This window comes from Anas platyrhynchos, chromosome 22 (genome assembly GCF_047663525.1).
Source record: "Anas platyrhynchos isolate ZD024472 breed Pekin duck chromosome 22, IASCAAS_PekinDuck_T2T, whole genome shotgun sequence".
Taxonomy (NCBI): domain Eukaryota; kingdom Metazoa; phylum Chordata; class Aves; order Anseriformes; family Anatidae; genus Anas; species Anas platyrhynchos.
The window spans coordinates 7,445,665-7,460,543 of record NC_092608.1 but is presented as its reverse complement, the minus strand read 5'-3'; the positions used below and the strand labels follow the sequence as shown (position 1 = coordinate 7,460,543).

Below are 14,879 nucleotides of genomic sequence, written 5' to 3'. Positions count from 1 at the left end.
TTGCTTATGTTCGGGCATAAGTGAATTTTAAGGTCAAGCTACTTTTTACAGGGCACATTGTGAAATATTTTTGGAAATGATTAGTATTATTGGCCAGATTCCTGTTAATTCCGTATTACCACTAACATTTAAAAGAGTGATATGTTGCTGTTTCGTTCCTTCTCCTCCCATTTCCTCACAGCAAAAATTGTGGACTTGGAAGATTTTTTAAAAATCCAAGCATGCCTTTCCTAGTGATAAATGCATGTCCTTGGTTCTGTAATTCTGTCGTTTGTGTGGCTTTATAAACAATATACAGGGGAAAAAAAGACTTGTAGAGGTAGCCACTGCATTTTTTTTGTAATTTGAAAATTCATCTTGAAATGATACTTGGCTTTTTGAGGGTAGATCCACTCTAAGAGTGGAAACAGAGAAGTTGCCATTGTACCTGGGAGTGTTTTATGCTGTTTGGTGAGGAGCTCTGCTTTTCAGAAGGGTTTCCAGAGTTGGAAACGTTTCCAAACTGAAACGTTCTTTTCCAAAACAGAGAATATTTATTAAGTAACTACATGTATCAGTATAATAAATACTTGGTGTTCCGTTATTACTTTGAATGGAATTTTACCGCTGGTAACACTAATCAAGGTAATTATTCTCATAAAATCTTGAACATGTGCTTGAAACGTGCTTGACCATGAACCAAAAGGGTTCAATGGGTTGACACTGGGGAAGGTGTGCAGAGGTGATCCTTGTAGCTACTGTTTTCTCCTGTGTTCAGAAATCCAGGTTCTATCTTGGCTGGAAAGGTGGTGAAAAGAGAGGCATCTGCAGAGTACTGGAGAGGACTTTTGGGCTGCTTTAATGTGTTTATTTCCGACACCTCGCTCTCCATGAGGTCTTAACACTTAGATAAAGACAACCTTTTATCAGAGATTGTCACACTTAGTACGGCTTAAAAGTTGGTGAGACTTCAGAGATCTCAAAAACCAAGAGACGATGTGAAAAAGAACGCCTGGTTACATTAAAGATTTAGGGGAAAAAAAAACAAAACAGGAAAATTTGACTGTTCTGGTGCTTCTGTGCTTGCAAAGTGGATAGAAGGAAGTCCAAGACGCTCTTGATGTTTATATATTTTTTTCACTGTTGGGATGTTGAGACTGGGTGAATACTGTTCTGAATTTTAGAGGTCTAAATATTATCCCACTGGAACAAAGTTTTAAGATTAATCAGACGATAAGCATTGTGTGCTGTGTTCTAGCATTTCATTTTCTTGGCAATTTGTATTTCTAGTAATGGAAAACTGGATGATACTCTGGGAGGAAAGGGAAACAAACATTTTTTGTCATATTAATAAAACAAATTCAGTAGAGCAGGTAATAGAATCTGCCAGATACCGTTCATTTTGAAGGATCACAAAGCAGTGTTACATGTTTCACAGCAAAAAGATGGATGACAGCAGACACTTAACCATATCTTTACCTTGTAAAACAGAAGTCTTACAAAACACCAGTGGGCTTTTTTTTCTCTTCTTAGTGCACTTTGAGTTTGGCGATGTGAATATGTGAACCCCTTGTGGAAGTGGAAGTAGTTGATTTTGTGACCCTTAGAAATGAATGAGGTCTTTATCAGTCAGAAGTCTCATCAGGAAAATTTTCTTTGCCATGAGGGTGGTCAAGGGCTGGAACCAGCCATCCTGCGAGGTGCTTGATGCCCCAAGCCTGTCAGTGCTCAAGAGATGCTTGGACAGTGCCCTCGATAATGTGCTTTAACTTCTGGTTAGCCCTGAAGTGGTCAGGCAGGTGGGCTCGACGGTCTTCAGAGGTCCCTTCCAACTGACCTGTATTCCACTCTACTCCATTCCGTTCAGTCCCGTTTCATTCCCACACTGAATTGCTCTGTAATTGTTTGCGTGCAAGAACTTTGTTGCTAGAGTCTCTTCTCTTGGTAGAAAAGGCGAGAGGCGTTGTGTTTGCCTAGAGAGGTGGGTCACCCACCCATGGCCACAAAGTCTTCGGGGACAAGTGTTGGGGCCTGTGAAAACTTCAGGGCGTTAAATACTCCTGGGAATTTTGTTTGTGTGGCACCATCCCTTAGGTCCTGTGAAAAAGGAGCAGTTTCGTAGGGAAGAAGTCTGGGCTTCATTCCTTGTGTTGTGGTTTTCTAAGAGCTGTGTAAAGTAAATACGATTTCCATTAAATGGTGAAGATTTTCCTGGCTAATAGCGTCAGGAAAGATGCTCCAGCAGATTATTTAAAAAAATGAACAAAGCCTTTATTTCATAAAAGTTTGGAGTTTGTTGCATTTGATCTCATCTAAGCTTCATTTTAAATGTATATTCAGAGGCATTTATAGGGGATTTGTAATGGGAACTGCAAAGGAGTAATTTAGAAGATAAGACCAGAAAGAACACAGTCAAAATAAACTGTGCTCTCTGAAGCAGGGCTTTCCATCTTTTTTGATGTGTGAACCACTAAAAACAAAACAAAAACAAAATCAACGTAGGTGTAGGCCTTTCCAGAAATACCAATTGTTCAGGATGCCCGGTAACGTTATTCTTGTTTGTCGCATTTTGTGGCCTCTTGGAAGCTGTCCACTGGGCTGGGATGGGAGAAGTGCCCGACGGGAACCCTGTGCCTGGCACCCGCATGGGGCCGAGCGACACAGCCTGCGCCGTGAAGTTTTCTCACGTGAGGTTTCTCATTCCCCACGTTACCAGAAAGGGGGGCTTGGGTTTTCTCAATCTCCTTGAAAGAGGGGAAAAAAAAAAAAAAAAACTAGAAAATTGTATTTGCATTTACTGCTACTAGAAGCATTGCTTTCTCCATTTTGTTGATTTGAACGTGCAGCACAAATGATATATTAGCAAACATACTTTTTGTACTGTGTCATGGAAAAAGCTGAATATGCATGAAAAGTATGAAATCCCATAGGAAGTAAACCAGATTTTGCTCGTGCCCTGCCCAACCTCCTGAAAGAATCCCCCCTCCCCCTGTATTCTGTAGAAAATGCTCTTTTTCGGCTGCTCGTTGAGGTGTTCTAATGAGCTAAAAAAAGTTCTGTGCATTTTTTTTCAGTTTTGTAATGTCAAATGGCTTTGCACATTTCTTACTGTTCCATGTGTTAGTGATTATTTTTAAAGCTTTGCTGCAGCAATGTATTGAATCACATGGCACGGAGAGCAGTGGAACGTTTTGCTCTTAAAAGCTGAGCACACGGTGAAGTGCTGTGCTGAAATGGAATTTAAACTTATTTACAAAATCCTGGCAGAACTATTTGATTTCCTATAGGTGGTTTCCAGAATATGAAACTGCGAATGCTGCATGTGCATGTGGGTGTAAGTTACATTTCAGTGACCTGAGATTTCCTTCTGCCCTCTTTTTTTAAGGTGCTTATTCGGTTGTCTGATGTTGAGGATGTTATGTTGGAGGATACTGATGTACTAGATGAAGAATTGGCTATAACGTGTAGCATAAAATCGAGCTTTCTGTGGAGTTATAAAAGCAAATGCAACATAGATGTAAAGTTTCATCAAGATTTAGGAGAGCGTAGTCATTCTTGAAGTGCTGAATTAAAACTGTTGTAAGAAGTTGCAGACAGATGTCTGAAAATGGATTTTTTCCATGGTTGTGACATCTATACTTAAAAGTTCTAATGACGAATGGGCAAGGCTTTCATAAAGTAATTAGATGTTGTGTTTTTTTAATCAGATTAATCTGTGATGAAATATTTTCTGGAGCGATGAGTTACAGTTCGGAATACGTATGTGTTATTTTGCGTGTCTTAATATTGAAATAAACTGATGAAAAATGCTGCCAAGAGAATTTTAATGATGGGAAAAACAGGCTCTGTGAACCCTCCCGTGGAAGCTCCCATGTACTTTATTTGTTGGGGGGTTCTCAGTGCATTTAAACAACTGAAGTGAAAGCAGAAAGTGAATTTTGTTTCATTACATAATGTGGACCTTTCCCTCCCATTGTCTTCACCTCCTCTTTTCCGCTCAGTTTGTCTGCCAGCAGGCGATGAATCACGGCCTTGGAGGGGGGATTTCGGGTTTTTGAGTGGGTTGGGAGATGCCTCTGGTGGGGACAGCTGAAAAATAAGGAGAAGTAGGTTAAAGGCAGCTGTTCAGTCTTGGTTTAATAATCTGTGAGGTGGCCTTTGCTGCTGTTAAATAATGGCACATAAATTTTGTAAGGAAAAGGCGCTGCAGAAATAGCCTGAGTGCTTTGGAGCTCTCTTCCAGTAGGGTGAAAAGCTTCAGGGGTTGAGCACATTCCTGTTTGTATGGGAAACAGAACTGGGTTAAGATTAAAAACAAAAAGAATTCCATGGAGTAGAAAGCCTCCTTTTATAATACCACAAAGGCAACCGTAAACCCCAGTAAGAGCCAGGCGAAAACACCTCATCTTTGCCTTTTGTTCGCACGCAGCCGTGCGCTGCTTTGATCCCTCTGCAGAGGGAAGCGCGGATCACGGAAAATTAAAAAATCTGCCTGAAAGCGTCTCGGGGTTTTGTCACCAGCTGCCTGGCGGCTTCACTTCGTCCTTCGGCGTTGCCGCTCGCCTCAGTATCACCGGCAGCGGCCTCTCGGGCGCCCCCGGGAGCGGCTCGGGTTTCTGGAGCCGAGCTCAGCCCGCTTTGTGCCGCGCTGCGGGGCTCCCCCGCGGCCTCGGACCGAGCACCGGGTGCTGGCAGGGCCGCAGGGCTGCCGTGAGGGGCCGGGGGGGGCTGAGCCGTGCCTCAGAACCGGTCTGAGCCGGCGGCGGCCGGCCGGGCCCCGCACCGAGCCGCGCCGCCCCCGGGGCGGGCTTCCCGCCCGGCCATGGAAATGGCGCCTGTGGGGCTGAGGGAGCGAGGGCCGCCTCGCCTCGCCTCGCCTCACGGGGCTGCGCGCCCAGCCCTGCCGCTGCGGGTGGCTTCTGGCCCCAAAATTTGGCCGCCCAAGGCTCTTGCCCCGCTCTGTGACAGGACCCCTGTGCAGTAGGGTGGGTGGGTGGGACGCGGTGGCAAAAAAAAAAACAACCACGCAACAAACATCTTGAAACACCCCCTGCAATTCTTCCTGTGTAATAAAATCCTTAAACGTGTTCACATCGTCGTGTTCAAATGTGGTTTTGCATGCTGCCAAAGAACCGTGGACGTTTTGCTGCAATTAATACCCCCCCCCCTCCCCCAGCGGTCCCAATAATAACTGTTAATTGCTGGCTCAAAATAACAGAGCAATTAAGCCCCTTCCTAAATTTGCAGAAGTAGGAGTTGATCTAAATCTGGTCTGTCAGTGTGTGTGTGTGTGTGGAAGTTTCGTTTCTGCAGCAGGGCCCAGAAGTTTATCTGCTGCTGCTGCCTTCTCCAAGTGCATTGGATTTCTCTAAAGGCAGAGGAGGGTTGCCCTCTTTCGTTAAATTAATTTCACGTTGGGAGTCTGAAAAGTGCATTGTGTGGGGCTGGAAGCAAAGGAAGAGGGTCCTGCAAAAGCACGTCTGTGTTATAACAATGACAACTATTTTGAGTGTCTCAAATGACTTCACTATGTTGCATCCCATTAAAGAGATTTTATTTTTAATGCTGTAAGGCTGCTTGCAATCAGATCAGCCTTTGCGTAGCACATTTGAGGTTGAGTACAGGGATGGTGGCAGTGGAATCCAGAACCTTGTGTGAACTTTCCTTATCCTCAGCTTCCTCTGCTGGGGAGGAAAACTTGCCGTGTTGCAAAAAATGACATTTCCAAATTACCGGTAGGCAGTAGCAGGTCTGCAGGAGCTGGAGTCTGGTGTGATGGTTGGTGGTATTGGGTCTTCTACCCTGGTTTTCAGGAATGGTGGGCAAAACCTGGGCCGTACTGAAAGCTTTGTTCCCGCAGGCATTGCGGGAGACCTCGTCCTCATGAGTTTTGTGCTGCACGTTTCCTTGAGCCTGTGCACAGCGTGGGAGCCTGGATTTCCTTCTCAGGGGTGTGCTGAGGCCCGAGGAAGGGCTGGTTTTGTTGGTAGATGGGGTTTGACTTTGGGGTTGCGTGTGCGTATTAACAAAATGGTCACTTCTAATTGCATTTTTAAGGCTTTGATTTCCTTCCAAGTATTTTGCTTAATCATCTTGAGTAGGCTGAGGGAAATAAAGAATTAGCTGAGGTCAGGGAAGTTGAAGCTGCCTGTGTTACTTCTCAGAAGCAAGGCTTAGTCTGAGGGATGCTAAAGGCAGGAAGGAATCAGCCTCCACTTCTTTTCCTGCAGTACTCTGTAGGAGCAAGGGAAATCAAAACCCCCCCAAAAGCCAAACAGAACAGGGAAACCACAAAGAGCGATAGGCTCTGCAGTGCTGGGTACCTCCCTCTGCGTCACTGGTCCAGATTCCTCTTTCTTGGAGAGAAGTGAGTCTAGGATGTGAATCATGGCTAGAATAGATGAGAGGCATCGTAGTCTAGAAGTGCCTGCTCGTCTACACTGATGATGAAGAGCGTCTAGACAGCTCAGATGGAGGCACAGGCATTACAGGCACCAAAAGGTAGGGGAGAGGATTCCCATCGTAAAGACCTTTGGAATAATAAGCAGTTTCATAATTTCTAATGAATATTCACATGGGGGAATGAATAGAAAAAGAGGAAGGCTGTATTGAATGCTTCCTGAAGAAATACCAGTCATTATGATGATCAAAGGAAAAATCCAGCCGGCGTCTATGTTCAGTCATACTTATTTCCATTAAAGCATAGACGCAGTGTCCCTTCGCATCTTAAAGGTCGGAGATGCAAATGCAGCGATTTGTTTTTTCCTAAGGCGAATTTTTTTGGCTCTGCCAGAGGTGAGGATGCAGGCACTGTAGTACCTTCCTGGCCTTAAAAAATAAAGGGCCTGAAAACAGCTTTCTTTGAAGCATATTGAGAGACCTTGGCATTAACCTTAAAAACAACTTCAGGCAGAACATGCTGTGTGCAAACTGAGGTGACCTGGATGTGGATTAATGGCAAATAAACCTTAAAGGGAAAAAAGCAGTATATCCCCCCTCGATCGTTACCCATTGAATTAACTGTGTAACTGATGCACTTAGATGTGCCCTCAACTTCCAAGCATCGAGTCTGCGACTCTGCTAGTGCCCAAACCACTAATGGTGGCATCAGGGTTTTAAGCATGAAAGCTTCACAGCAAGCGATTAGATAGCCCTCTGCAGATCCTAATGGTCTGCTGGGAATGCAAGTGGAAAGTCCCAGTCTGGGAGAAGTGAGGGCTTCAAAATTGTATGAAGGGGGAAATAATTTATGTGTGCCAGGGCATAGTCCTATTTTTTAAAATGTCATTTTTAGTATGACTGCCTGCTTTGTTTAAGGGAAGCAAAAGATGGGTTTCCAAAAGGAAGAAGTGGGAAATGTACTGCGTAGATGGTGTAATAATAATAAAACTTTGAGAACCGTGCATTATTTATTAAATGCTCAACTGATATGAGAACAAAAGTAGCCCTTTGAGTGTTCCTGGCATTAATGAGACTTCTCTGTGAGTCCTTCCTTCTTGACAAGATTCTGATGATAAAAGTAGGGAGACCTGATTTTTCTTTACTGAGACCTGCTGGATTTAGAAATGAACACCCTGTCTGAAAACGCAAGTGAAATGTGGAGCCTTTCAAATACTTCTCTTTGAAAAATGTCTGGAGTTCAGTGTGCAGTTCCTCTATGTAGCTCAAGGCAATGATTTCTGCTAGAAGACACTTAAAAATCGAGGATGGCATCAAGTGCGCCTTTTGGAGAATCCTGTTTGTGAGAGGGAAGCGGTTTTCAGGGCAGTTTCATCAGTTCTCCCACAGGTGCTTTGTATTTTCCAGATGCCCAGAAACCTGGCCAAAAAAATAAAAAAAACATCATCAAACTTCAGGAGTCAGGAGCATAGTTAAGGTACACGTCAAGCTGATCCTGGCAATAAGGACGTTAACATAATTTATCATCTCTCGTCCATTTGAGAGTATAAAATGTCAAAGGCATTTCTAGCCTGCTATGTGATAACGTGTGACAGAGCAGCATTGTTCTCCTCCTGCAAGTTAATTCCCAAGCCTGAACAGCACCGAGTCCCCACGGACAAATGGTGCAGCTTGGCTGACTGAGAGGTGCAAAGTGCCCTACTTACACCGGCTGCTACAGGTTTGACCTCCTTGTATCATCTGACACCTCGTTTGGTAAGAGGTTGCTGCAAGATCTCAAACCCTCAAATTATGTCAGCCTTGCACAGTTGGCTTTGAAGTTAGTCCCTCCCTAAAATGTTTGTTTACTGCCTGGCATGTCCTGTTGTCTGGATTGTGAAGGATGAATAGTCAAAGAAAGGAAGCTATCAGGTTAGTGCAAATTTTCTGTTCCTCTTCACTTTCTAAATGTGTGCGGAGCTGTGTCTGGGAACACGCTGGGGATGTCCGATGCTCGTCAGTGCTGTGCTGAGCTGATGCTGGCTTGTAAGTTTTGTTTGTTTGGAGGCAGAGGGAAGCGAAGGATGGCTTGTTATACAGTTACAGGAGAAACAAATAGATGGTATCTAAGAGTTTATTCAGAAGCAGTTTTTGTTGGTTTTGCTTTTAAATGTTCAGTTTAAAAAAACACGTGGGGGAAAAAAATGAAGCAGTTTAATTAAACACTCTCTGTGAGGCTTGCAGACCATTCCTGGCTGTCCTACAGTTTGGAGGTTTCAAAGCCTGGTCTCCATAAGCCCTGTACTGACAGCAGGCAGGTGGGGCACCTCGACTTCGCCCATGGGAATCCCCTGGGGGACCGAAGGATTTCCCTGCTGGTCCCGGTGGAGCCGCAACACCGCCTTGCACCGCTCCTGCCTGCGGAGCCCACACGGTGTGCAGGGCACAGGTGGAACAGCATGGGGCGGGTGCCTGGGAGGACTAAGGTTAAGGTGTCTCCCTTTTGCATTTTTCCCTACTTTGGCATTTTTTCCCACAAATATCGAAGTCCTCACCCTTGCTTTACAGTCCCAGTTAGCGTGGTAGGACTGCCCTAGGCTTTTAGGGGAGGGGGCAGGATGTGTCTCTGCATGTGACAGTCAGCAAAAAAGTGCCTTGCACGATGCCTGGTCTGCCAACCATGCAGAGATTCAATCACTAACAAATTAAAGTTCCAAAAGGGGCTCTTTCAGGAGTTGCTTGTGTGAGAGAAACTGTAGGACTGCGCCGCCACGTGACTCTGGCTTAGGTTTGTGAGTGTTTGGGGCTGGCATTACTCTGTGTGGTTGCTTGACAGATGCAAAGACACATTTTCCCCACCAACATGGTACTAGGCTATAGCACTTCACCTGTTCCAGACAAAGACTGTGATTTCTTTAATTTTGTGGCTCGTGTTTTCTACCCATGAGAAATTTTGCTGAAAGTTCTACTTCTAGTTTTATTTTTATTTGCATGTGGGCAGAAAATGAAGTAATTCCCAAATATAGTCCAAGCCAAGAGATCCATCTGTTCTTGCATTTTTAAATGGCAAATTAATCCTTAACATACAACTCATCAAATGTCTTCTCTTTTATATTGTATGCCGCCTGAGATCACAGAAGCGACATCATTTTCCCAGGCCTTCCATTTTAAGTCATCCTTTACATGGGAATCACAGTTACCATTCTGGATTTACAAAGTGCTCGCGTGCCCCAACAGCACCCTGTGCCCTGTCCAGTTGCTGCATTTGGTCTAAAAAAAGATTAAAAAAAAATAATAATAAAATAAAGCCTCCAAGATTATTCTTCCTTTCATTTGGTTGGCATTTCTTTGTAAGCCCGGATGAGATATAAGGCAACAGAAACTGTTCCAAAACCACCCTTGGTGTACGTACGTATTTCTGAAGGAGAAGTAGTGCCGCTTTGTCCATTTCTTTTCCATTTTCACCCTTTGGACAATGGTGACCGTTTTTAGAAGTACTGAACTTCCACAGCGTTGCTGTTGGAAATGGAACTTCTATATTAAGCTTTGCGTGTTCCCAATTTTACTTAAGAGGCATTGTTTATCAGCTGTGGATCTTGGCATGGCTTTCATTGCAACTCCCATCTGAAGAACAATTACATCTGTTTATACGAGAGGACGCACGATTTCCAAACTGCTCCGGACCCCAGCAAACGGGAGTTTCAGCGGGCGGCGATGGGTGTTTGGTGGCGTGGGGCGAGCGTGGGGCAGCTGGCGGTGCCAGGGCTCAGCGAAGGCACGGTGACGCTTTCCAGCCCCCCTGGACGGGCTGCTGGAGACGGGGGTCCCTGTGTCTGCCTGCCATGCCCCCGCGAGGCTCCGCTGGCCCCATGGCACGAGGAGATCCGTGCTTTGTGATTTTCTGCCGAGGATGCCAGCCGGTGCTCCATGTGCTGCTCACCGGTGTTGGGGTGTTTGAGGCTGTTCATTCCCAGGAAATCAGTTGCCAGTGCTAGTCAAGCAAGAGGAGCTGCTCTGTACTCCTGGAGTAAGCAAGTAGTAACATACTAGCGCGGGGTAGAGGGGTAGAGTAGATTTTTCTTTTTAAGGTGTTTACCAGATGCCTTCATGAAAGCAGTGCAGTTGTTGTTTAGGAAACCGCCTTCCAATGTTGCTTTCTCAGTGTTTTGAAAAGATTTGGCCTCCTCTGAGCCAGGAGATCGAGTTCCTCAAGCTGCTCTCCTGGTGACTCACCCAACGACCTTGGGCAAAGCCCTGGGCCTCTGCTTACCTCATTTTTCCATCTGCAATGCAGGGGTGTTAAGACATACCTACCTCACATCTGCCTCGAACTCAAATGTTTTTTTGAAAGCTTTAATACGCTCCGGTGGTTGCAAAATATTAATTTAGATGTCTACAGATAGCTGGCAAAAGTTGTTGACTTGAACAGCGTTACGGTAACTTGGGCCGAGGGCAATTTTTTTTCCAGCCCATGCAAGCCGTTCCTCGGCCGTGGTGGTGAGCTCTGCCCCTCCGGTGTCCTCCGATGGCAGCTTCGCAGTGCTGGCGGGGCCGTTCCCGTCCGCTCCCACCAGATTTGGGAAAGCTGCATTAAAAAACCCGTCGGGGCAGCCGTGGTGTAAGCGCACGTCTGCGCCATGCACGAGCGGGTGCTGGGCCTTGGACCAAGGCTTCCCTCGTGAAGGTGATGGTAGCAAACCGAGGCTGCTCGGGCTCGCGCGTTCTCACACCCACTCTTGGGTTTGCACTGGTGGAGATTTAATTGTGGGAACGCTTCGGCGGAGAGCGGCTTTGTACTGTGCCCTCCAGGCCCCGATGGCTTCCCAGCAGCGAGCTCTGTGGCTGTGGCCGTTCGCTGAGAAAGCATTTCCTCTGGCTTTCGGGGGTTTCATTTTTGCTCGAGAGCTGTCCTGCCGCTCCCAGGAGACCTGCGTGTCCCGAGGTGGTGGCTGGAGCTGAAAGCCAGCACGGGGAGCTTGTCCAGTGGTGCTGAGCTGCCGTGGTGCCCGAGCAGGCTGTTTGCGAGGCAGATAGGCCGATAGGTTCGTCCTGCGCGTTTTTTTCCAGGTCAGCCTTTTTATTGTTGGCCGTACAAAGTTCTTCGTACCTGGGGCCAGAGGGAGGTAGGTGAAGGAGCAACACCAGCGGTGGGCTGGGCACAACCATCAGCCAGACATGGATTAATACCAGCATATCTATTTCAGCGATTGTCATCAGCAGGTTATTTAGCTGCAGCGAGGAACCAAAAGGACCCTGTGGCTGTCTCCAGGCTCTCAGAGCACGTGGTTGCAGGGGAAGGACGGTTCTGGGGCCGGAGGGCTTCCCGAAGTCCTCTCCAGCTTTCTGAGCGACATCTGCACCTTTTCCACGGTTGCTTTCAGCATGCTGTTCCTCGCCGAAGTTCAGGTGTCTGTTAGACATGAAGATAAACTGGCTGAAGTAAATACTCCTACGGCCTGTCCTGGAAATTGTAATGGGCTCTTAAAAAGCCAGTCGCTTGATTTGGATTAAAAATACGGTAAATATTACCTGGAGACTGTACCTTAAAAGCTTACTGGTCAAAGACTGAAAAACCACTGTCAACAGCCTGCGTTATTTGGCTGGCTCAACCATCCAGAGCTGTCATGGCTGTGCTACTTTCCCATGGCCTTTAAACATCGTTTCGTTTCTGTCGATTCAGGATTCCAGCCCAGCAGGAGATTTCTCAAGTCTCCTTTCTGGGTGTGGTAAGGCAGAAAAAGTGAAGGGAAAGAGGACGTCCTAATTGCATTCGTCTGCAGTATTTAATGATCTTTCCCCAGAGCAGTAAATATTTTTTTATCTGCTGAGCACTGATTTTTCACGACTGTTTTCTGCTTATGCGGAGCAGGGCTTTTTTTTTTTTTTTTTTTCTCCCCTCGGTAGGTTGTTTTATCACAGTTGTGTGTTGTTAAATACTTCTGAGGATGCATGCATGACGTGTACAAACCAAAGTTCCTTGGGTGGAAAGCTTTCAGTGGCTTGAAGCGATGCCAAGAATGTCAGGCCACCACGTCCCGGCGAGCTGCAGCACCCAGGCTGAAGGTACTGGAGGCTGGGGCGAGGGGCACGGGGCAGCTGGCGGGGAGGACGTCGGGGTGGCTCTGTTCCCGGCTCACCTTCTCTGCCCTTGCATGCCAGGCAGCTGGAGTCTGCTCTGACGCTTACGTGAAGAGGTAAAACTTTGTTATGAGATGGAAAAGCAGGGTTCAAGCTCGTTGTGGTATGCACATGTGGGTGAGCCCGCTGAGCTGCCAGCCTGCAGCGTGGTAACGACTCCTCACCTCCTGATGGCTCAGTACAAACAAACCGGAGATGTTGGGCTCCCTTTTCTGATGACTTTCACCCAGGTTCAGCGGCTCCTTTTAGCACGGACAAAAGCACACCTGCATTCATTGCCGCAGATTTGAGAAGTGCTTTTTTCTCACAAACCCGCTGATGCAGACTGGGGGTGGTGGTGGTGTGGCCGCACAGAAACCACTGCCTGCTGCTCACAGGTGGCTTCAGGGCGGTGCTGGAGCGCAGTGCATGGGCTCTGGCAGAGGGACACCCACCCAGAGTCCCCCCGAGGCCATTTGTCCCCAAACATGGCCAAGCAGCCACCCAGATACTCAGTAAGCTGGCCTCTGAGCTCTGCTGGGTTACAGGGGATGTGCTCGCTGGAAGGATGCTCAAAGAGAACCCTTCATGTTTTGAGGGTCTTCAGGCAAAATTCAGCATCAGCCAAAGTGGTGTGAGGCGACCAGCCAGAAGACAACAAATTCAGAATAGCTGAATGACCTGCTTCTTCTGATTTCTTTTTAGGGGTGGGGAGTAGTTTGATTTTTGTGGGTATGGGTTGCTTGGTATTTGGCTTTTTTTTTTTTTTTTTTTGCACACGTGTGCAGAGAATGTGGGAAATTCTCATCAAATGTATTTTTAGATTGGTGCAGTGTCAGGTAGTGTGGCAGCAATAGCAGCCCGTAATGGACCTGTACATCTATTATTTCAATATACCCTTTTTCATCCAGAAGAGAATCCAGTTTCATGGGCAGGGGTCCTTTAATCTACAGCTTGAATGGCGTATGACACTCTCACGTTTCCTAATGGTTTTCTTTCAGTTAGCATCGATAACTTTTGCTGGATGTTGGCTGCCAATAAACAGATTTTTCAAATTCTTTTTCCAAACTTCCAAATTATGCAGTCAGGATTCTTTTACCATTTCTCTGGCACGGTTTTCCCAGCGCTGACCGTGTTATGTCCAAGAAATCTTATCTGGCAGCTTGTTTCTGAAGCCCGTTGACAATGTGAAAAAACACCCCAAGGATTTGTGTCTCCTGGATTGAGCTGATCAGCGTGCAGCACCTCGCAGCTGATGGCTTTTGCATGCGGATCATCTCCCGTGGCTTCGCTGGGATCTGAGAAGGGAGGGTCGAGAAGAAGGGTTCCTGTTATTTCCGTTCCGAGATTACTGGACGTTAACTTTGGATTTCCTGACTAGACTTGGGAATCTGCTGCTGACATCAGCCGTGTGAATAACTCGCGCCGGGGAAGGTTGGCCTGTGTTGTTGTCCTTAATAGATCTTTCTAGGAGATAATCTGTACTTGGAGATTATTTTGACAGGGTATTGAATCATAGCTGATCTAGGCAGTGTTCCTGATTCCAGTTAGTTCTGGCAGAAAAAAAATAATCGCTCTGAATATTTTCTGTAAAAGAATTCTGGATCCTTCACCAGTTCTGGTTACGCATTTTTTGAGGGGAGCTATTAAAAAAAAAAAAACGACAAGCATTTCATTTTTACTTTTTTCCTCCTGAAATTTGGCACACGTTCCCCCTTGAAAAAGAAAAGGCTTCCCAGCGATTTTAGGTGGCTTGGTTTTTAGCTTGCTCTGACAATGGCAGCTGGTTTTTGTTGTTTTTTGTTTTTTCCTTAAAACCCGGAGTTTGGCAGTGTGTTGCCTGCTTCTTCCTGCGTCGTTTTCCACCAAGGCCGCGGTGTTTCCTGCTTGCCGTAACGAGGGTCGTCACCGGGGCTACCGCTGACTCACAGCTCTCGAATCAATCCCCAGAAATGACAATTGTCCCACATTTTAAAATTGCAAAAGGGTCTGGCAGGTTGTGGGATCCCTTGATTGAGCGCAGCCTGCCATTGACGAAAAGCAGCAGGTATCCTGTTACATCGACTGGTTGGGAGCCGCTCTTTTATCTCCTTTTTGCTGGGGAACAAAGGGAGCGGCTCGCTTTGTATGCTTTGCTCCAGCGCTTTCATTTTTCATACATAAATAGAGCATAACTTGGTCGTCAGTTAGAACTGCAAAACGCAATTACTTGGAAATGAGATATTTCTGTGGAAACCAGACCTGCTTCTATAGGATGCGTGCACCGGGGTCTGAAATGTCATCTCTGCAGTTACGAGAGAGAGAAGGAGAGGTTTGTGTGCTCGATGGGCTGCGGTGTGCCAGGGGCTGAAATCGGGGGAATTTGGGGCTTGTTTGTGTGATGTGGACCCAGTGCTGGATTCTCG

The 14,879-nt window shown here is 46.4% G+C and overlaps 1 protein-coding gene across 5 annotated transcripts in view; it reads left to right on the top strand.

Moving 5' to 3' along the window:
- Positions 1–14,879, top strand: part of SPEN (spen family transcriptional repressor) — a 65,663-nt gene that overhangs the window by 21,654 nt on the left and 29,130 nt on the right. The window contains exon 1 of one of the 5 annotated variants that reach the window (XM_072026944.1): positions 8,246–8,289. The exons of the other annotated variants lie outside the window; for them this stretch is intronic. Coding sequence (XP_071883045.1) covers positions 8,261–8,289 — 29 coding nt within the window. The 5' untranslated portion in view covers positions 8,246–8,260. Of the gene's footprint in view, positions 1–8,245; positions 8,290–14,879 lie in introns of those variants that run through there. 5 annotated transcript variants of the gene reach the window in all.